The 21,915-nt window shown below is 55.4% G+C and overlaps 1 protein-coding gene across 1 annotated transcript in view; it reads right to left on the bottom strand.

The window, feature by feature from the left end:
* Positions 1-21,915, bottom strand: part of SLC6A3 (solute carrier family 6 member 3) — a 48,534-nt gene that overhangs the window by 18,665 nt on the left and 7,954 nt on the right. The window contains exons 3-8 of the mRNA XM_008068665.2: positions 14,938-15,169; positions 9,973-10,111; positions 8,577-8,711; positions 5,433-5,536; positions 3,964-4,088; positions 437-549 (exon numbers count right to left, since the gene is read on the bottom strand). Of these exons, the coding sequence (XP_008066856.1) occupies positions 437-549; positions 3,964-4,088; positions 5,433-5,536; positions 8,577-8,711; positions 9,973-10,111; positions 14,938-15,169 (848 nt within the window). The remainder of the gene's footprint in view (positions 1-436; positions 550-3,963; positions 4,089-5,432; positions 5,537-8,576; positions 8,712-9,972; positions 10,112-14,937; positions 15,170-21,915) is intronic.

Raw genomic sequence — 21,915 nt, forward strand, 5'->3', positions numbered from 1 at the left:
GGGGGGGGCGGGGAGGGGAGGGCGGGGGGCAAGGCCGGGCCTGCCGCTTCCCTGAGCATGAACACGTGGGTTGAGTACAGGCCTTGAAGCCAGGCCTGGGCCGCAGCCAGTGCCTTCCACCACTCTTCCCTGGAAACTCCCATGGGGAGTGTGGGGTGCATGGGAGCCACGCACAGAGATGGGAGGGGCCGGCCATGCACTTGTGGCCGCCACCCACTCTGCCAAGGAGCCTGTGGTGGAGGGGGCAGGGAACATGATGCCCTGGGGTGGGAGGAGGCGAGGGCATCGCCGGTGCCAGCCATGATGCCCCAGGTGGAAGGAAAGGCTTCTGGCGTGGGGCTGCTCGGGCCCCAGGCACGGGCTCCATCCTCGAGTGCACTGGGCTCGGGGCCCTGGGGGCTCAGGGCCTCGCCTCGGAGGGGGCCGCAGTACTCACGGCGCTGTCGATGCCCAGGGTGAGTAGCATGATGAAGAAGAGCACGGCCCAGGCGGAGGCCAGCGGGAGGGTGGCGAGGGCCTCAGGGTAGATGACGAAGATCAGCCCTGGCCCTGGAAGGGAGCGCCTGCATCACGCAGGCTCGGCCGCCGAGTGGCGTGCTCCAGTCCTGCCCGGGGACTCAGGGACCTGCCCAGGACTCCAGACCCCCCGAGGGCCCCTGCGCGTCCACGCCATGCTCCTCCCAACCGGAGTCCACACGGGCAGCGGGGTGGGAGCAGATGGGGATAGGCCAGAGGAAAGGCCCTGCCCTAACGGCCGTGGGCACCGATGATGGCCTTCCAGTTATCTGTCCACATCATGTCTGCAAGACACACACGTGCACACACACAATCATGCATGAACACGCATTCAGATGTACACATGTGCAAAGACACATGTACACACATGCATGGGCATGCATGAACACACGCTCACACACAACACACATAAGCACGCGCAGACACATGCAAACACACACAAACACACATGTACAAACACACAAACACGTGCACACATATGCATGGACATAATCATGCACGAGCACACACAAACGCACATGTTCACACATAAACACATGAATATGCACTGACACATGCAAACACACTCACACAGACACACATGTGCAAACACAAACACACATGCACACACATGCACGTACACAATCATGCACGAATGCACACACTTGCTCACAAGCACACATGAACACACAAACATGCACACACAGACACACATGCACAGCCACAAATCACACACTAACACACATGCACACACAAACACACATGCATGAACACACACAAGCACATAAACACCCACAAGCACATGCACACACATGCATAAACACATGCACAGACATGCACACATGTACACACATGCATGAACATATTCATGCACGGACACACACATACATTGCACGTGCATGCTCACAAGCAAAACACACATGCAAGAACACACATTCACACTGCCTAGTGGCCTAACTTCTAACTTCAGTGATATGCTGTGAACATGTTCCTGACCTCTGGGAGACTGATTAGAAGGATGTCCCCAGCACACGAGAGCTCTGAGTCTTCCCCCCAGGGGCCAGGTGTGCCCGTGCTCAGTTGGCCGGTGCAGCGCAGATGGCCAGGGGCAGGTCCCTCTCATATGGGGCTTCTCAGACGCATGTGGAGCTCCCACACCAACACAGGGCCCTGACTGATGTGGTGATAATGTCTGGAACCAGAGGGGCCCTCGTTGAGGCTCAGAGAAAAGCCTGTTACCTGCTGTCCCAGCCAGCGAGGGTCATGCCGGGCTGAGGGTGGCACGGACACAGGCTGAGGAGGTGTCTGCCCTGGCTCGCTGGGGGGACCACAGGTGCCTCCCGCTACCAGCAGAGAGGACTCAGAGGAGGCTGGGGCTTGGAGAGGTGGGGCACGGGCTGCAGCAGGCACCCCAAGACTCAGTACAACTTGGTCTCGAGTGACCCCAAAGTGGAAAACAGCTGCAGGCAACGGAAGAGTGGCCATGTTCATGGCCGATTTTAAAAGATGTGCCTCCTCCACCACCAGCACGCGCTCCAGAGTCTCGGCCTGCGAGATGCCACGTGGCATTTTCGAACTCCCCAAGTCTCGCAAGGCATGGGTCTGGCTCCACCTAGGGATGGGCACTGACCCATCTGAAACCAGAGGGGGTCCGCCTCCCCAAAGTCTTCCACGGGCCCTGCCGTCAGACAAGCAGCGGGGTGGGACCTGGACTCCACAGTCCTCCAGCCTCCCATGGACAGGGTAGCCTCTGGTGCGGGAGGGGCGGGTGTGTGTGAGGCGCTCTGAGGTTTGTGCGGTGCCGCCTGGAGTCCGGGAAGACGCTGCCGGCTCGATGAACGCAGTGTCAACATCTCTCCTTCCCTTCTGTATCTGAGCTAACATTTCCCGTTTTCTTGAGAATTAGGGCCAGAAATGACATTTACTCTGCCACGAAATGCACAGAAGACGTGCAACTTATTTCCAGGGGTGCATGGAGGCGCCGGCCAGTGGTTGCTATTTATCATAAAAAAGGGCAAGAGAGCGGCGGACGTTCCGAGGCCCCGAGCACATCCTGCGCCCTGAATGCATTTGCATGAGCTCTTCTCAACCCTTGCATCCTGGAGGAAGGACCCGGGCTCAGAACACACCCGGCTGGACCAGGACCCCGATGTCCGCTGCACGCGTAGGGGCAGGGAGCTCTCAGGTCCTGAGCCGCTCCTGCCTGCTAAGCGAGGTCCTGGTGCCTGCTCTGCAGGGGTCAGAGGGGTTGTCGAGGTCGGCCCCACCCAGGGCTCAGGGAACAGGCCAGGTGGGCCCTTTGCTGCCCTACCTCACCCCACCCTGGCGGAGGCCAGCCAGTGACACACCCACACCAGACGGGGGCTCTTCTGAGCAGCAAAAGCAGCTCAGCAGCTGCGCGGCGTCTCACGCCTGCCATCCCAGCACTGCAGAAGGCTGAGGCAGGAGGGTCCCTTAAGACCAGCAGTTCCAGACCAGCCTGGGCAACCAGCCTGGGCAACCAGCCTAAGCAGAGACCCAGGGGTCAGTCTTGGAGGGCAGTGGGTGTCTGGCACGTCTCCACTGCTGAGCGAGCCTGGACACAGGTGTGGGGTCTCGTCTGCAGATAGGATACCAAGCACCCTGGGGAGGCCCTGGGCGGCCAGGCTGACCGATTAAGGGCTCCAACCCCATGGCCTTCCACCCCACAGCCCATGCGCCCGGGCCCCTCTCAGCCCGGTGTCCTTGCCTGGCCTCCTGGCTCTTGCCTGCCTAGCACATGTCCCGCTGAGCTGGGGCCTCCCGCCGACTCATCTGCAACCCCAAGCCCTGCCCCCTTCCCACCCTTGCGGTGATGACTCCCAGGTATGCAGACACCTAGCCCTCGTGTTGGCCAGGTGGGCAGGCAGGGACACCTGTGCGGAGACCTCAGACCTTCCTGTCATCCACACCCCATCTAAGCGTGTCCTGGTCTCTGGGCATTTGTCGGAAGAGGGTTCTGAGCAGATTGGTGGCTATGTCAGCAATATCCCCCTTCTTTCTGGCAGGTCGAACTGCCGTCCAGCCCTGCCTTCAAGTGCTGCTTGGGACAACCCAGGCCTCCCCTTCCCTGAGCTGTATGGCCAGATTGTAGACATGCCTGGGGACCCTCGAGGACAACACCCACCCTTGACCCTGGCCCTATGCCGCACGTGATGTCTGTAGGAAGCAGGTTGAGGCACAGAGGTGCCAAGCTCAGCGGCCTCTGGGCTCGAGGCTCCACTGGCTGGGCAGCCCCAGGTGGAGGGCCCGAAAGGGGGAGGGAGGATGTGGGGGCCAGCTCAGGGCAATGGCGCATGTGCAGGCCATGGCAGCCATTGCTCAAGTCAGCAACCTTCACGGATGTCACTGGAGGCCTGCATGCTTCCCTCTCACGTATAGGGAAGACACTTGGCCCAGAGCGAGGGGCCAGCGCCCAGAAAGCAGGCTGGGGTATGGCGGAGGGCTCACCGTCCTTGGCCACATCCCCGATGGGCACGCTGTGCTTCTGTGCCATGTACCCCAGGAAGGAGAAGACAACGAAGCCGGAGGAGAAGCTCGTCAGGGAGTTGATGGAGGTGGTGACGATCGCGTCTCTGCGGGAACAAGACAAGCTGTCCCTGCCTGGCTCAGCGCGGAAGCTGCAATTTTCATCATTATTCCTGATTGACTGTGTCTGGGGAAGGGGGTGGGCGGGCCTGGAGGGGCGCTTTTTCAGTGAGCAGTGCCAGCCCCTCCATAGCCTGGCAGAGCTGTCCTCAGGCCACCTTAGGCCCCTGGTTTTGCCTCTCAAGGCCACCTTGGGCTCCCAGCTGTGCCACTCAAGGCCACCTTGGGGCCCCGGTTGTGCCTCTAAAGGCTACCTTGGGCCCTGGCTGTGCCTCTCAAGGCCACCTTGGGTCCCCAGGAGTGCCGCTTTAGGCAAAACCTCAGTGTTGGGACTCGGAACAGGGTAGAACAGGAGAGCGTCTTGTGTGCCCTGCCAACCCTGCCATGGATCCCTCCTCCACCTCACTGAGGGAGATGTCAGGCAGAGCTTCCAGAACCCAGAGGAGCGTGTGCCTCCCGAGGACCTCCCTAAAACACAGATCCTGATAGGTGGGTCTGGCAGTGCTCAGTGCGGTGTTCCCCATGAACTTGAGGGGTGCAGGCGCTGCTGGTCTGGGGTCCCACCCTGAGGGCCAAGAGGCAAGTAGGGGTCCTGAGTTGGCGGGGACCAGAGTCCTCCCCAGGGCGCCTGTGTGTCCCACAGACCCTGTGAAGGGGCTGCTGGTCTACAGGTGGGTGCAGGGTGCATCCGGGCAGGGCTGTCTTGGGACCCACTGTCCAGCTTGCCCTCTGTGGTTCCCCTGCAGTGGTCTGTCTGGGTGTTTTGCCGTGCTGCTGACTTTGTGTTTTACTGTGTTTTTGTCCCCATGATGGAAAAGAAAGTAAACAAAAGCCATTAAGGTTAGAGAAAGCAGGTCCCAGGTGATCCAACTCTGCCTCTGTGTTTGGGAGGGCTTGGGGTCCGGCATGGATTTCAGGTGCCAGCTGGGGGGCACTGGCCATTCAGGGATGTGGGAACAGACTTGGGTGGGCCTTGAGCAAGGGAGCACAGAGGGCGTGTCCTGGCAGGCAGCCGGACTGTCCTGGCTGCTCTGGACCCTCAGTGGGGAAACAGGCAGTCATATCTAGGAAGGTCCCTCCGGGGTGACACATGCCTTCACATGCTTCAGTGGTGCCCTCGAAGCGGGAGACAGCAGCCCACTGGTGGCTCTCTCCACCCCTGTCACCCCGTCACCTCTGTTTGAAACGACATGTGGCCAAGAGGTCCTATGAGCCCAGGCCACCTGTGCTCTGGTCACCCCAATCTGCCATCTCTGAGTCAGCAAGCCCCCAGCCTCGGTGATGCCCCATGGATCCCACAGGCCCCTTTGGGCAACAGAACTCGGGCTCACCTGTAGCAGTTGTTGGTAAACTTGTTGTAGCTGGAGAAGGCAATCAGCACCCCAAAGCCGACGCCCAGGGAGAAGCACACCTGCGTGGCTGCATCGATCCACACCTGCAAGGGCAGGGCAGAGAGCACGAGAGGTGCCAGAGGCCATCGCCAGGGCTGTCACGAGGCCGTGTGAGAGGACTGGCATGTGCTCCCCACTCCCTGTTCCCCGCTAGACACCATGGGATCCGGGAGCAGCTGTGCCGCCTCCACAGGCCCCAAAATGCAACCTCGTTGTCAACAAGCAAACGGCATTCACAGCCTTAAGGCGCCACATGCAGCCTCAGGGTTGGGCCCTCCCGGGGTCACCGGCCTATAGGAGCGTGGCTAGGAGAGGGCTGTTCCATGTGCCCTGGTGCTGGTCACGGGCTGGCCTGCCTGGTCAGGTAGCTACAAGAGGGTCAGGTGTCACGGGGAGTGCCTGTCTCCTCTCAGCCCTCCCCTCCCCTGCCGGGGCCATCCAGAGCCACATACTGTGCTCACCACCAGGAACAGCTGCCCGGGGCTATGGTCAGACCTCAACGCCACCCAGATCCAGTGCCCACAGTTGCCTCTCGGGGCCTTACCTGGTGCACTTTCTGTCCAGCACCTGGAATTGTCCTCTCCTTCCTGCTCTTTCCTGATCTCTCCTTTGCATCCATCCACCCATCTATCCATCCGTCATCCATCCACCCACCCACCCATCATCCACCTGTCATCTCTATCATCTATTAATCAATCATTTAGCATCCATTTATCTAGTTATATCTATCATCTCCATCCTTTATCAATCATCTATCCATCTAACAATATAACTTATCAATCATTCATCTATGTATGTATGTATTTATATATATATGTATACACACACACACACACACACACACACACACACCTGTATCTATCCACCCACCTTTTCTTTCTTTCTCTCCACTTACCCACTTATCATCTCTCATTCATCCATCCACCCATCCACCCATCCATCCATCCATCCACCCATCCATCCATCCATCCGCCTATCCTTCATCCATTCACCCACCATCCACCTACCCATCCATCCACCATCCATCCATTCATCCACCCACCCCACCCACCCATCTACCATCCATTTGTCTGTTTGTCCATCCACCCACCCACCCGTCTGTCCACCTGCCAATCACCTGTTCATCTACCCACCCACCCATCCACCCACCCATCCATCCATCTGCCATCATCATCTATCCATCAATCACCTATCATCCATCTATTTATATCTACCATCTCCATCACCTATCAATCATCCGTCTATCTACCATCTATCCTCTCTGAATATATCTACCTGTATCAATCCTCCCCTTCTAGCTCTGGTCTACCTACCTACCATCTACCTTCCATCCATCCATCCCATCTATCTATCCCCCTCATATTTGACAGCCTTTTCTCAGCGTCACCAGTCCTCTGAGCACCTTCCTGGTGCCTGTGTCTGCTTTGGGTCTGTTTGCTTCCTCTTGAGACTGCCTGTTCCTCTGGGATGAGCCCTGGGCTCTAACTGCCATATGCCCCTCCTGTAAGCACACTTCTGGCTTTCTTGGGTCCTGCCTGGCTCTGCTGTCTGCTGAGCTTGCTGCCCTGGTCATCCCCTATTTCTCAGCGCCCACAGAACATGCCTACTGTGCCTGCCCCTTACCTCCCATTCTCACATGGGCTTCCCACCCACACCCAGATGTGCGGTGGCCCCCGCTGCCCTGTGGGCCTGAGAGCACCATGTCCACATGCCTTCTTCTCACTGCACCTGCCAGCTCCCACCTCCCTGGGGCTTCCTGGGGCACTTGGGACCACAGCTGTCTGTCCCTTCCCCCCATTCCGCCCCATAGCTGACTCAGATTTATACCTTTCTGCTTCCTGAGGACCCTAGAACTGACTTTCCACTGACCCATCCCCATTGGGCAAACCTTCCTGGGGCCTCCCTGCCCTGGCTGAGACTGCCTTTCCCCTCCGGACACACCCTCCTCTCACAGTGATGCAGACACCCCGAGAGGTTTGGGGGCACCACAAGTTGTCTTATCTAGTCCACCTGACTTCCAACAGCCCCTTGAGAGCTGTCGTTTCTGTCACATCAACCTGCTACCAATGGCAACTTCCAATCAGGCCTGTTTCCTAGACATGGTTCTGTCCTCTCTCTTCTCTCTCTCTCTCTCCCTCCCTCTCCCTCCATCTCTCTCTCTCTCCTTCCCCATCCCCCTCCACCCCCCTCTCTCTCTGAGACAGGCTCTTGCTCCATTGTCCAGACTTGAGTACAGCAGTGTGATCACAGCTCACTGTAACCTCAAACTCCTGGGCTCAAGTGATCCTCCTGCCTCAGCCTCCCAAGTAGCTGGGACTACAGGCATGTGCCAACATGCCTGGCTAATTACAACATTTGTTTTTTATTTTATTTTATTTTTTTAATTTGGAGTCACACTCAGTCGCCCAGACTGGAGTGCAGTGGCCGCTCCCGGCCACCGCAGCCTCGACCTGCTGGGCTCCGGTGATTCTTCCGCCTAGGCTTCCAAGTAGCTGGAACTACAGGTACACGCTACCACGCCTGGCTAATTTTTTTGATTTATTGTAGAGATGAGGTCTCGCCAAGTTGCCTGGGCGTGTCTCGAACCCATGGGCTCAGGCAATTCACTCACCTCGGCCTCCCAAAGCACGGGATTACAGGCTGAGCCATTGAGCCCAGCCCTATTTTTCATTTTTTAAAGATGGAGTCTCATTCTGTTGTCCAGGCTGGTCTCAAACTCCTGACCTCAAGTGATTCTCCCATCTTGCTTTCCCAACATGCTGGTATTATAGGCATGCGCCATAATGCCCGGTCCAGATATCTATCAATAGAAACCCATCTCTCACGGCATGGCCAAGTCTCCTCTCCAAATATTTTAGCTAAGAATTATTTTTTCCTTTGCTGAAGGAATCACAGCCTGACTCTAGACACAGTTTTTGAGAGCATCTGACTTAGATCGTGCTCAATGTGTCACTGGTTTCCTGAGGAGGGAGCCCTGACTTCTGCAAGTCACACCTCAGACCTATGGGACAGTGAGCATGGAACCCTAGGACTCTCCCTGTGCCTGTGGCCCCTGTGGATGGGGCAGTGAGTGGGTGTACTCACGGATGCCTCGCAGAGCCGGTAGAAGTCGACGCTCAGGTATGCTCGAATGCCGTCAATGGCTCCTGGAAGGGTGATCCCACGCAGGAGTAGGGCCGTGAGGACCACGTATGGCATAGTGGCTGTGATCCACACCACCTGCAGAGAGGACAGTCACCATACTGCCCAGCCTCTTACAAGGCCCCAGCAGGAGCAGTGGGACACGAGACAAGCACAGGCACCCGGTGGCATCCTGGAGACAGAGGTGCCCATGAGGGGGAGCCGAAAGCCCCAGACATTTCATAACACCAGCCCAGAAAATGCCCTCTGGAGTGAGCTGGCTGGGGGGCTTCTGTCCTGCACATGTCCCCGGGGGCTGGAACAGCAGCAGCAGCTTGGCGGGAAAGGAACATTCCTTTCCTGAGTCTGTCTGGGAGCTGGCGGGTGCAGTGGCCTCCTGATGAGTGAGTTCACACCATGTGAATGGCACTGCAAGATGTGTGGGGGTAACTCTGGGCGTGTCCTCATGGAAGGTCCCACGGCGGGAACCACACCACAGGGACAGTTGCACATGAAGGACACAGTTGGTCAGAGAGGCTTTGGGGGCCCATAGAACAACCGAAATCATTTAATTGGGAAAAAAAGACGTGCTTGCCTTCCTGCTGGAAACACTTTGCAGGAGGTGCCTCCCTTGTGATGCCCTTCCCTAGACACAGCTATGTGTGTACGTGACACCCAGCCATGACCACATCTCCACTCCCAACCCCACCACGGCCACATGGCTAACCCTAACCCAACCATAGTCAAGTGTCTAACCCCAACCCAACCATGCCTACACGTCTGCTCCCAGCCCAACCACAGCTACATGTCTACTCCCAACCCAACCTCAGCCATGTGTCCACTACCAACCCAACCACAGCCATGTATCTAATTCCAACCCAACCATGGTCACACGTCTAACCCCAACACAGTTGTGGCCACGTGCCCATCCCCAATTCAACCATAGTCACTTGTTTAACCCCAACCAAACCACAACCATGTGCCCCATAGGGTCCACCTCCAACACAACCATGGCCACATGTCCACTCCCAACCCAACTCCTGACACACGGCCATGTCTCACCCCAACCCCACCACGGCCACATGTCCATCTCCAACCCAGTCATGGTCATGTGTTTAACCCCAATCCAACCACACTCTGTGTCCCAAAGGGTCCACCTCCCCAACCCAACCACAGCCACGTGTCCACCACAAAGCCAAACATGGACACATGTTAACCCCAAAGACAGCCATGGCTATGTGTTCACTCCTAACCCACCACATACATGTATACCAGAGGGTCGACCCCCAACTCAACCATGGCCACATGTGCCTCTGGTGGCCCTATGTCCATGGGCCCAGCTGCAAGTCTGGAGCCTCACCTTCCCCGAGGTCTTCACTCCCTTCCACAGGCTGAAGTAGAGCAGTACAATGACCAGCACCAAGCAGCCTGTGAGCTGCCACCGCGGAGGGCCCAGGTCATCGATGCCGTGGCTCTGGTGGAGGTGCAGCACGCCGCGCCTGCAGAGGGAAGTCAACGGGGCCTGGAGATGCTGCCCCCAGGCCTGAGCTGGACATAGCATGGCAGGACGCACCCAGCACAAGGGAGGCCCCAGGAGGCCTGGTCCCACTGCTCAGCAGCCCTGCTCATTGGAGCAGGGGAGGGAATGAGCACCTCAGGTCTTGGAAGGAAAGGAGCTATAGAGACCAGAAGGAAGTGCTGTGTGATGCACCTGCTGCTGCCCACAGGATGGCCCAGGTCCCTCTGCAGGGGTGAGGTTGAGCAGACTCTAGCAATAATGCAAGACACCCAGATGCCCGCCACAGGATGGCCCCAGGTCCTTCTGCAGGGGTGAGCCTAAGCAGACTCTATCAATAATGTAGGACACCCAGACACCTGCCACGGGACGGCACCAGGTCCCTCTGCAGGGGTGAGGCCGAGCCGACTCTAGCAATAATGCAAGATAACCAGACGCCTGCTACAGGACAACCCAAGGCCCTCTGTAGGGGTGAGACTGAGCAGACTCATTCAATAATACAAGACATCCAGACGCCTGCCACGGAATGGCCCCAGGCTCCTCTGCAGGGGTGAGGCCGAGCAGACTCTAGAAATAATGCAGGACACGCAGGCACCCACTCTGTTTTCTGAGGGTGGAGGCTCATGGCAGCCATTAGTGCCACCATGGCTGCTTGAGGACCCCGAGGACCCCATGTGTTGGGCGATTCTGTCCCTGCTTCCGTCAAAATCCACCACCTGTTCCACCCAACTTTATGAGGGATTCCCAGAGGGTAGGACAAAAGTCAGTGTGGAGATAAGATGGAGCTGACAGCCAGCCATGCAGTATCAGCCCATGTACAGATCCCAGTGCTTTCCATATGGTAACTCATTAAATCCTGGTGACATCTGCAGGAAAGGTGGCGGCATGACCGTTACTGTATGTACCTGGCAACAGGCAGACGCTGTACTGCCTTTCCAGATGGCAGCTGTGGGCCTAAGGTGAGGCCGTGCGTATGCCACAGGCAGAAGAACCACTGCTGCCTGACTTGCTTTCACTGTGGGTCCCTGAGGTCCCCAGGAAATAAGCCCAACACTCCTGGCAGAATGTGGCTGAGCCCAGCTTTCCAGGGCTTTGCACGGCTGCAGGTGCCACGGTGCCATGTTGTGGGAATCCGAGTCTTTTTCTTTTTCTTTTTTTTTTTTTGAGTTGGAGTCTCACTCTGTCACCCAGACTGGAGTGCAGTGGCCGCTTCCGGCCACCGCAGCCTCGACCTGCTGGGCTCCGGCGATCCTTCCGCCTCAGCCTTCCAAGTAGCTGGAACTACAGGTGCACGCTACCAGGCCCTGCTAATTTTTTTGATTTATTGTAGAGATGAGGTCTCGCCTACCCAGGCGGGTCTCGAACCCGCTCAGGCAATCCACTCTCCTCAGCCTCCCAAAGGCACGGGATTACAGGCTGAGCCACCAAGCCTGGCTCAGAATCCGAGTCTTTAAGCTCCAGAATCAGAGCCAGACACACCAGCTATTGGCAGCAGGGAATGCCTGACAGGCTCTGAAAGGGCTGAGCTCAGTGCTCCTGTGCCGCCCCAGGTGCCAGGCCCAGACCCAGGTGGGTAGGGCAGACAGACTGCTGCCCCACTGGTACTGCCACCGCCACTGCCGAGGGTGCAAGTCATTCGCTCGTGAGGCTGCCTGATGCCCCCACTGTGTGGGGAGCATCACCTGCCCTGGAAGAGGTCACACCTGCCTTAGCTGTACCTTTTGGGAGTCCCAAGGTCTCCCTCCCCTGGCTCTGCCTTGTACCTGGCTCTGTGCCTGCTGGCCAATGCCCCCTCGCTCTGCTATCCCAGCTGAGCCTCATCCCAGAGAGCCTCTGAGGCCCCATGGAATTGGAGAGCAGCCCAGACCTCTCCCAGAATAACTGACTTCCTGCCTGCCATCCAACCACACCTGGGCAGGTACAGTGTCCCCCACATGCACGTGCATGACATACACAATGGTACCTCATGGCACAGGACCCTTTGCCCACTGCCTGGAGAAAGGAGCAAACTCAGCTAAGCGGCCACAGGTGCCCACAGACCCTGGTGGACACGAGCGAAGGACAGGCTCAGGAGCACGCTCCTGTATTTGGGACCTGCTCACAATGTGATTCCAAAACACTGCACACACCTGGTTTCACCGTAAAATGTTTAGGTTGCATTTGGGGGCAGTGCACTGTCTAGGTCCTTCAGTCATATGTGAAGTGGTGTGATGTCACTTGAAGACAGACTGAGAGTAGTTGAAGGTGTGCATTGTAAACCCTGTTATGTCCACCAAACATCAAGGCAAAGCCTAGTAGTGTTGATGAGATGGAAGACTGAACATTAGTTTATTCAAAAGAAAGATTAAGAAGAGGGAACAAGAAGCAAAGAAAACATGGGACAAAGAAATAGCATGATGGAAGGCTTCAATCCAACCACACTGCCAACTTTTAACGGGAACTCCAATTACAAGACAGAGCTTGCCATATTGGATAAAAAAGCAAGAACTAGCTTTAGGTTGTCCATAAGAAACCACCTTAAATATACTGACACGTATAGATTAAAAATAAGAGGATGGAAAAGATATACCTTGCAAACACTAATCAGAAGAAAGCTGGGGTGACCATAGTGATATCAGACAAAGCAGAATTCAGCACAAGACATAGAACCAAGAAGAACATTTCATGGGGTAAAGAGGTCAGATCAGAGATGTGATATGCATAAACAGGTAACATTTCATAACAGAGCTTCAAAACATGAAGGAAGCAAAAACTGATCAAACTGTGAAGGGAAATAGCCAAGTCTGCAATTATAGTTCAATGGAACGAGAATAGTTTCAATCAAACACCCTTTGGTGACAGGGTAACTTCAATCAAATATCTTTTGGGGACAAGACAGAGTCACATCAACAGAGCATCTTTGAGTGATGAAGTAATTTGAACAGAGTATTCTTTGGTGATAGAGCAACTTCAATCGAGCCTCCTTTGGTGATAGAGAAACTTTAACAGAGCATCCTTTCATGACAGAGTAACTAGAGAAAATGCGGTAGAGTATCCTTTGGTGGTAGAGTAGCCTGCCCATCCCTCAAATACTGTGAACTTACAGGCCCCTCCCCCTGCACACCATGGTCTTTGTTCCCCAGCTCTGTGTGCCCACACATTGTCTCCTGCCGTCCCCTCTTCGATTGCACACTAAGCCCGAGAGCTGAGGACACCATCAGAGCACATGCAGCCTGGACCTCCTTCCCATTGACCAGGGCATTAGTTTAGGGAGTGGAGGGTAACTACGCCAACTGCAAGCAATGGTTGTTTTTCTCCCTTGGGATGCTGAAGTGCACTTGGGCGACCGGGAGACTGTCCCTTGTTAGACAATTGTGTCACTTCTCATTTGCCCATCACATGTAAGGGTCCTACCAGGTACTCAGATAACCTTGCCTGTGCCCATTTCTCATGGGTGCCTGGTCAGGTGTCCTTCAGGCAAACTGAGACATATCCCAGGCAGGACATACTCCTCGCCCATGCCCTGCCCTCTGAATCCAGCTGGACCTCATCCCGAGAACCCCTTCCTGGAGCCCCAGCTTGGACTGTCTCTGCCCTGCCAGGTTCTGGTGGCCCTGCTCTGCCATGGTGGGACTCATCTCCACCCTCCTCAGACCTGATCCCAAGCCACCAAAAGGTCATTTTTGTCTTGAGTCAGTGGCCACAAATGCCCTCGTCTCGGAGACAGATGCTGCATTTCAGAGACCCTGCCTTAGTCAGGATGGGCAACCCAGCAAGGGCGCTGAGCTCGGCTGGCAGGGTGCATGAAGGTCAATGCACCCCCACAGCCTGGTGCACCGCTCCAGCTGGGCACCCCTCGAGGGCCTGCCTGCTCTGTGGTGCACTTGCCAGCTCTCATTTCAGGGTAAAACTCTAGGGGGAGGTCGCTCAAGAAGGGGCAGCCTTGGGTGGAGTGTGGCTTGGGGCAAGGTGTCTCATGCACACACACACACACATATTCCCTAGAGGTGCCAGGGAGATGGTGGACCACGGGGGTAGCCCTGGCCCTGCCAGGCTGGGCCAGGCCATGTGATGATGATGAGGGGCCAGCAGAGGTTGACTCGAGGCCCAAAGGGACTCAGAAAAGCCAGATTCTGGGAAAGAACCCACTTCAGGGGATGGGGAGTAGGAAGAGACCTGGGAGGCCGGCTGGTCCCACTGGACATGAGTGTGCAGGTCGGGGGGAGGGGCTCGGAGGAAGAGAGAGAGCGAGCTGTGTGTGTGATAAAGAGAACCATGAAGAGTGGACAGTTGATGCACCCTGTAGACAGGGACTCTCTAGGGACGCTGGAGTCATTCCCCGAAAGGCATCATCCTGAAAAGCACAAGGGTCTGAAAGATATGGCTCAGCCCAGCCCCTGAGAGAGGTAGGGCAGGGAGGAGGGTGAACCAGAGGCAAGGAGGAGGGTGAACTAGGGACAGGGGGAGGGTAGGGTGGAGGCAAGGGGAGGATCAACCAGAGGCACAACTGCCGCCCCAAGAGCCCAGTGCCCAAAGCCCCTGGCAGCTCTTGCCACCTGCACCACTGCTGGGAGCAAGAAGCTGCAAGAGGCCTGCTCCAAGTTCTAGCCTGCTATGTCCTGACTCCGCGAGGCTGTACTGAGCTCATAGGACCACCAACATGACTCAGAAGCACGTCCCCAGAATGCTAAGGGCTGGCACAGGGGGCAGATCCTGGCCAGGATGATCCTCTCCACCCTGGCAGGTAGTGGGGCTGGGTGATACCACGACACTGCCGTTGAGGGCCTGACCCTGTCCCTCCCGCTCCCAGAGGGGGCAATGCCTACTTACTCGAAGTACTCGGCAGCGGGTGTGGTCCCGAAGGTATCGTTGAGGCCTGGGCCGCCGCTGGAGTTGTTAGGGCCAGCGTCTGAGCAGTTGGGGCTGTTCCAGGAGTTGTTGCAGTGGACCCAGGGGAGCTCTGTGCTGAAGGAGGAGAAGAGGTAGTGCAGCGCCCAGGCGATGATGACGTTGTAGAAGAAGCCCACGTACAGCGAGATGAGGATGACTGTGAAGCCCACGCCTGGGGACGGAGCACAGGCCGTGTCAGCACCGCCCTCCCCCGCTCCAGGGTATGTCTCCACAACCAGCTGCAATGCCAGAGACATCTTGAAACATGGCAGGACAGCTCACAATTGCAGGGAAGGGGCTGCACACCCTCCAGAACCCCCTATGTACACACAGGGGCCCTCAGGGCATCTCTGAGGGACATCCGGGGCTAGCAAGGTCATTCAGAGGTATGGCAGAGTAGCCAGGACCGCCCTCATATGCTCCGGGTCACCCAGGGTCAGCTAAGGTCACCCACAGCCATACCAAGTAAGGAAGCACCATCCATGGTCATCCACAGTTCCCACAGCCACCAGAACCAACAAAGATCAACCAGGCTCGTTTAGGGGCATCTGGGACACTTTGGGTCACCCAGGACAACCCAACCCAGAGTCATCTGGGGCTACAAGGTCCTTGTGACACCCTCAGAATCATCCACAGCACCCATGGCCTCCCAGAAGCACCCAGGCCATCTAAGATCATTGGAATGTTCAATGTCTTCCAGAGCCATCTAGGGCCACTAATAGTCACTAAAGGACAATTGGGGTCTTCCAAAGCCATTCAGTTACTCACACTCATCAGGACCATCATAAGCACCCAAGATGACCCATGATCATCTAGGCTAATCCAGAGTCACCCTGAGTCACAGGGACCACCCATGCACAGCCATCTACAGCCATTCATGGCCATCCAGGACCATCTATAACTACTTTTCCCCTTCCCCAAGACCATCCATGATCATCCAGGCTAATTCAGGGTTACCCTGAGTTATGGGGACCAGACATCCACAGCCATCTATGGCTATCTAGGATCATTCATACCCATTCATGCCCCTTCACATCACAAGATTACCCATGATCACCTAGGCTAATTCAAGTCAACCCTGACTCACAAGGGCCATGACCAGTCACAGATCCATGGCCATTCATGACTATGCATAACTACTCATGCCCCTTCCTCAAGACCACCCATGATCACCCAGGCTAATCCAGGCCCACCTTGAGTCACAGGGGCCATCTATGGCCATCCACAGCCATCCATAGCCATTCATGGCCATCCACAGCCATCTATGGCCTTCCAGGTCTATTCATAGCCATCCATGGTCATTCAGAACCATCCATAGCTACTTTTCCCCTTCCCCAAGACCATCCATGATCATCCAGGCTAATTCAAGGTTACTCTGAGTTACAGGGGCCATCTGTGGCCATCCAGAACTATCCACAGACATCTGTGGTCACCTGGGGATATCCATAGACATCCACAGTCATCTATGGCTATCTAAGGTCATTCATACCCCTTCATATTACAAGATTATCCATGATCACCTAGGCTAACCCAAGGCAACCCTGAGTCACAAGGGCCATTCATGACCATCCACAGTCATCCATGGCCATCCATGACTATGAATAGCTACTCATGCCTCTCCCTCAAGACCACCCATGATCATCCAGGCTAATCCAAGACCACCCTGAGTCACAGGGGCCATCTATGGCCATCCACAGCAATCCACAGTCATCTATCGCTATCCACAGTCATCCATAGCCATTGATGGCCATCCACAGCCATTTATGGCCTTCCAGGTTTATTCATAGCCATTCATGACCATCCAGAACCATCCATAACCATCCATGGCCATCCACAGATATCTATGACCACCCAGGAGCATTCATAGCCATCCAGAACTAGGCACAGCCATCCATAGCCATTCACAGTCATCCATTGCCATCTAGGACCAACCCCGGCCATTATAGTCATCTATAGCCATCCACGACCATCCACAGCCACTCAGAACCATCCACGGCCAACCAGGACCATCTACTACCATCCATGGTCAGTCGTTTATAGCCATCCACAGCCAGTCATCCATGGACATCCAGAACCACCCAGAACCATCCATGGTCATCCAGGACCATCCACAGTCATCCACAGCCACCCACAGCCATCCAGGACCATCCACAGCCATCTGCATCAATCCACAGCTATCTAGGACCATCCATGGCCATCCACAGTCATCCACACCCATCTAGGACAATTCATGGCCAACCACAGCCATCCATGGCCATCCAGGGTCATACACAGCCTTCTACAGACATCCATGACTATCCAGGATGATTCACAGCAACTCAAGTCTCCCCTCCCACAAGATTACCCCTGATTACTTAGGCTAATCCAGGGCAACCCTGAGTCACAGGGGCTATCCATGATCATTCACAGACATCTATCACCATCCACGACTATCCATAGCTACTCATGCTCCTTCCCCAAGACCACCCATGATGACCTAGGCTACTTTGGTGCCACCCTGAGTTACAGAAGCCATCCATAGCCATCTAGAACCATCTACGGTCATTCATAGTCAGCCACGGCCATCCATGGTGAGCCACAGCCATCCATGGTCATCCAGGACCATCCATAGCTAAGTATGCAACTTCCCCAAGACTATCCAGAGCAAACAGAGTCATCTAGGGCCATTCACAGCCACCTAGAGCCACCCAAGTTCACGCAGACCTTTCATGACCATCCAGGGTCTCTCAGGGTCACATATGACCGTCCAGGGATTCTTAGAGTCACCCAGGGACAATAAGATCATCAAGGGCCACCTAGGCCATGTAAAATTATCTGCCGTTTCCTTGGGCCATCCAGGGCTTTACATGACCATCAGGGACCACTCAGGCCATGCTTGATCATCCACAGGGTCTCCCGGGGCCATCCAAGACCAGGCCCGCCTAGGGCCATCTGGGGCCTTATAGAGGGCTCTTTCCAGGGTCACAAGTCTGGTGTGTGGGACGGTCCTGTGGAGGCTCCTGGTGAGCCCACACAGAGTGCAATGAGCAGTCTTGGTGGTTGCATCATGACAGAGCTTCACATTCTTGCTGCTGTGTTCACATTGCCAGGCTTCACGCAGAATTCTTTTCATTCCAGTGTTCCTTCTCGGTTTTGTTGCTACAACCAGCTTGGGCTACAGTTCTGCTTCCTTAAAACGTGGTTGAGTGCTATGCCCTGGGTCTGGCCACGCTGGGGAGAAGAGTGTCTTCAAGGTGACTTCTGCAGCAGTGGCTTTGGCACCTCATGAGAATCCCCTTCCTGCACTGGAAGCAAAAAGAAGGCCCAAACGCTCATTTGCGTGACGCAGAGCCAGAGCCAGGATGGGAGTGCATGTGCCCCCTCGTGGAAGGTGCGCTCAGTGGTATGCTGTTTCTTCTGGGAGGCCTCCCCTGTGGTGTGGAACTGGTCAGTATTAGATAATCCTGCACTGCCACATGCTCATGGCAGTCCCTAGCGGAGGCTAGATGTAACTCACAGGGAACGTGCCCAGAAAGCCACGCCAAAGTCACACTGTGGGGAAGCCGTGTTGTTTCTGAGTGCTTGGACGCTTCCTGGTTGACTTGAAGGTCTGGTATGAGAATCTTTCAAGGCTGGAACTTTGTGTACCGAGGTCTTTGAGACTCTGGGAGCTCAAAGACACCTTTGACCCAACACCAGAGCAGATCCCAGTCCCGTGCTGGAGGAAGGGCCGGCTGTGCTCTGTCCTTCTGGAGCTGCCACCTGCAGGTCCCTCCCCTGGGCAGCCAGGCTTCTGCAGTGGCGCAGCAGAGGCCAGCGCGGCTCCCGGTCAGCAGCATAGCACAGTACCTATGCTGGAGCCTTCCTGGTCGAGGGTGCCTCCCGCACGGTCTGGGCGCCAGGGTGAGGAAACGGGTCCCTCAGAGGGAGGTTACCTGCATAGGTGACTTGTCTGGTTCTTCTAGTTCCGCCCTTCCAGAAGGCAGCGCCCCGGCCTGGACCAGGAAGCGCAGCAGCTCACTGACCGGCCAGCTCCACCATGAGTGCCTGGAGCTCATGGAAAGCCCAGCCACGAATCCAGTTCCTGTTTGCCAGAGAACCTTCTCATGGCCCCTGCTCCCACACTGCCACAGGCTCTGAGCTAAGCCATCCTCACACATTTATGCCAGGGAAACTGTCCCCCCAGGGAGGGGGTGGACTTACTTTCTGCTAACATTTCCCATGAAAATATTAATGAAAACACATTAATGTGTGTCTCTTTTCTGACACCCAGGAAGCACATGGCTAAGTGTGAAATTTCATCATGGCTCTTAACGGCAATTTTCTTAAATTTCTATTTTTCTTAATATTTCTTTATGTTAACCTGTGTGTGCTTTATTTTTTCCTTTTAAACCACCTTAAATTCTTTTTTAGAGGGTTTGACAAATCACACTAATATCAACTAAAACCCGGCATATGCCTATTTTCTATATAATGCAATCGGGGGCTGGCGTTTCCATGGCACACATGACAGAGACAGCCTGGGAAGGAGCATCCCACTAGAGTCGGTGCTGAGTCCCCAAGGAGCATGCAGGCCCCTCCTCCACTGTCCACGCTGCCGCCCTCAGGGTGTCTACAGACCCTGCCGCAGGACAGGGTATCACACTTGGATTCAGGGGCTTGACTGTAGAAGACAAACCCTGACACAGCAGCCCTGCCATGTCTCCACGAGCCACAGGACTGGTGTTTATGGAGAAAGACAAGAGAGAATTCCTCAGCCTTCCATCTGGGTGGCTTCAGTATCCGCTGGCAGTGTGTGTGTGTGTGTGTGTGTGTGTGTGTGTGTGTGTGTGTGTGTGTGTACACACATGTGCACTCATACTGGAAAGAGACAGAGGAAGAGAGAGAGGGAAAAGAAGAAAAATAGAGACAGAGAGAGTATTGGGAGAGATAGAGAAGGGGGTAGGGAAGGGAGAGGACTGTGAGTCCTCCTCCCTGGAGTCTCACTGCAGGGCTGAAGCCAGCGGAAGCCTCTCACTGTTGTGTCCACCCGAGGGGTCCTGGTGGGACAGTACAGGAGAAACCGTGGTGTGTCACAGCCTCCGAGCAGCCGGCCTCATCACAGGCTCTGCTATCGGCTTTTGAAGGTGGGTCTCTGCTCCAGCTAGGAGCAGGGAGCAGACCTCGGGTCCCCAGGAGGGGCCGGCAGGAGGACCAGGCTTCCCGGGAGCTGACTCCATGTCTCCAGGAGAAACCTCCTGAGGGGAGGGATGGCCAGTCACCTGCCAGGGATCAGGATGGTGGTTTCACTCCATCATGATTATTCTGGGCCTGTTAGCTGATGTCTTAATGGACCATGTGGCATACTTATTTAATGGTTTATGAAAATACACACATCTTTATTACATAAATATGAAAAAGACAGGGAAGGAAGAGGAGGCACATGTCTAAGGGCACTGAGAGAGGGTGGCTTGTGCCTCAATTTAAGGAGCCGTCACAGTCTCTCATCAAACTAGCATCCCATGGAGAATGGGCAACCCAGACAGACAGGAAACTATGCACTAAGAATGGGAGATTTATTGGTATTGAATGATTTAAGGTATCTCTTCTTTTTTTTAAAAAAATCTAGTTTTCTTGCATTGATTTGCCTATCTCTTCCTGATCATACAAAACACCAAAGCTGAACTTTTGCCTCTGCCCTGGGATTTCCCTCCAACACGTGTGAGGTGGGTATGAACAGGCTCTGCCCAGACATACCCATGGGCTGTCTCACATTGGCCTCTTTGTGGACTGGCCTTCAGAACAAAGGCTGGCCCCGGATGCAGGAGTGTGGACACAGGGGCCGCAACATGGAGTGAATGAACCAGCTGGTGGCTGCCCAATTGAGCCAGGTTGAGCCATGGGGTCCCCTTTGCATTTCTCAGGAATGGGGTAGACACTCAGTGTCTTCTTAGTGGAGGAGACAGACACTCCTTGCAGCTGATGGGTAGGGCTTGAGAAAGTCACTGCTGCAGTGACTCCTGAGACCGGATGCTTTCTATCGACCCAGGTCAGGTCTGCCAGCCTCACGTGGTGCTTTAAAATTCCTGGAAATCGCCTACTGACATTTCGTACAGGGCACCATTAGATCCAACTAACAGCTTTGCTAGAGAACACTCTGTGGTGTGCCATGCAGGTAGAACCTTGTCACCTGCTGATTCGCAGTGGGGGTGAAAGCACTGCCTGGTCTGGCCCAACCATCCATCCCTACCCACCACTGCCTCTGAAGAGGTGAATTTAACTGGCTTCAACACCAGGCCCCTGACTGGGCTGGGACACGGACTGCACCATGCTTATGACACACACAGGATCCAGAAAGCCGGCAGAGCAAAACAAGGCATCACACCGTTCGTCATGGCACATGGTTGTCACATGTTTCCTCACTCAAGGACAGGCAAGCTGGTCTCCACTTGACCTCTCAGAGTCTGGACACTCAGAGGCTACATGAACACAGGCCACAACATCAGCTTGGCACAGTCCACAGCCAAAGGCCTGAGGCGGCTACTCCTGGATCACTCAGTGCTACTGGGCAGAGTCAGGGGGGGACACTTAACTCACTTGTGTCTTCAACTGCTGGACTGAGTTCACTGACCTTAACCAGGTCAATGTTGTGTCAGGAAACAGACAACATGATGCCCACCTTGACACGCACATCTGCCTCTCAGGAGGCTCCTGGGTCTCCAGATGGCTGTTGTATTCTTCCATCAGGAACTGATGGTGACAGAGATGCATTCCAGGCAGTTCCTTATGGTTTGACTTGCACCTTCAGATCCCACCAAGGGACACCAAGCCCACACGGGGCCCCAGAGTGTGTCACTCTCTGAGAAGCACATGGGGTGGGGGTAGGGGAGGTCTCTCTGTGACTCTGTTTCAGTATGGCCAGTGAACCATAGAGCACAGAGAACTACTGAGTCCTAGGAT

The sequence above is a fragment of the Carlito syrichta genome, unplaced genomic scaffold, assembly GCF_000164805.1.
Source record: "Carlito syrichta isolate Samal-C Ts95f unplaced genomic scaffold, Tarsius_syrichta-2.0.1 Scaffold311469, whole genome shotgun sequence".
Taxonomy (NCBI): Eukaryota; Metazoa; Chordata; class Mammalia; order Primates; family Tarsiidae; genus Carlito; species Carlito syrichta.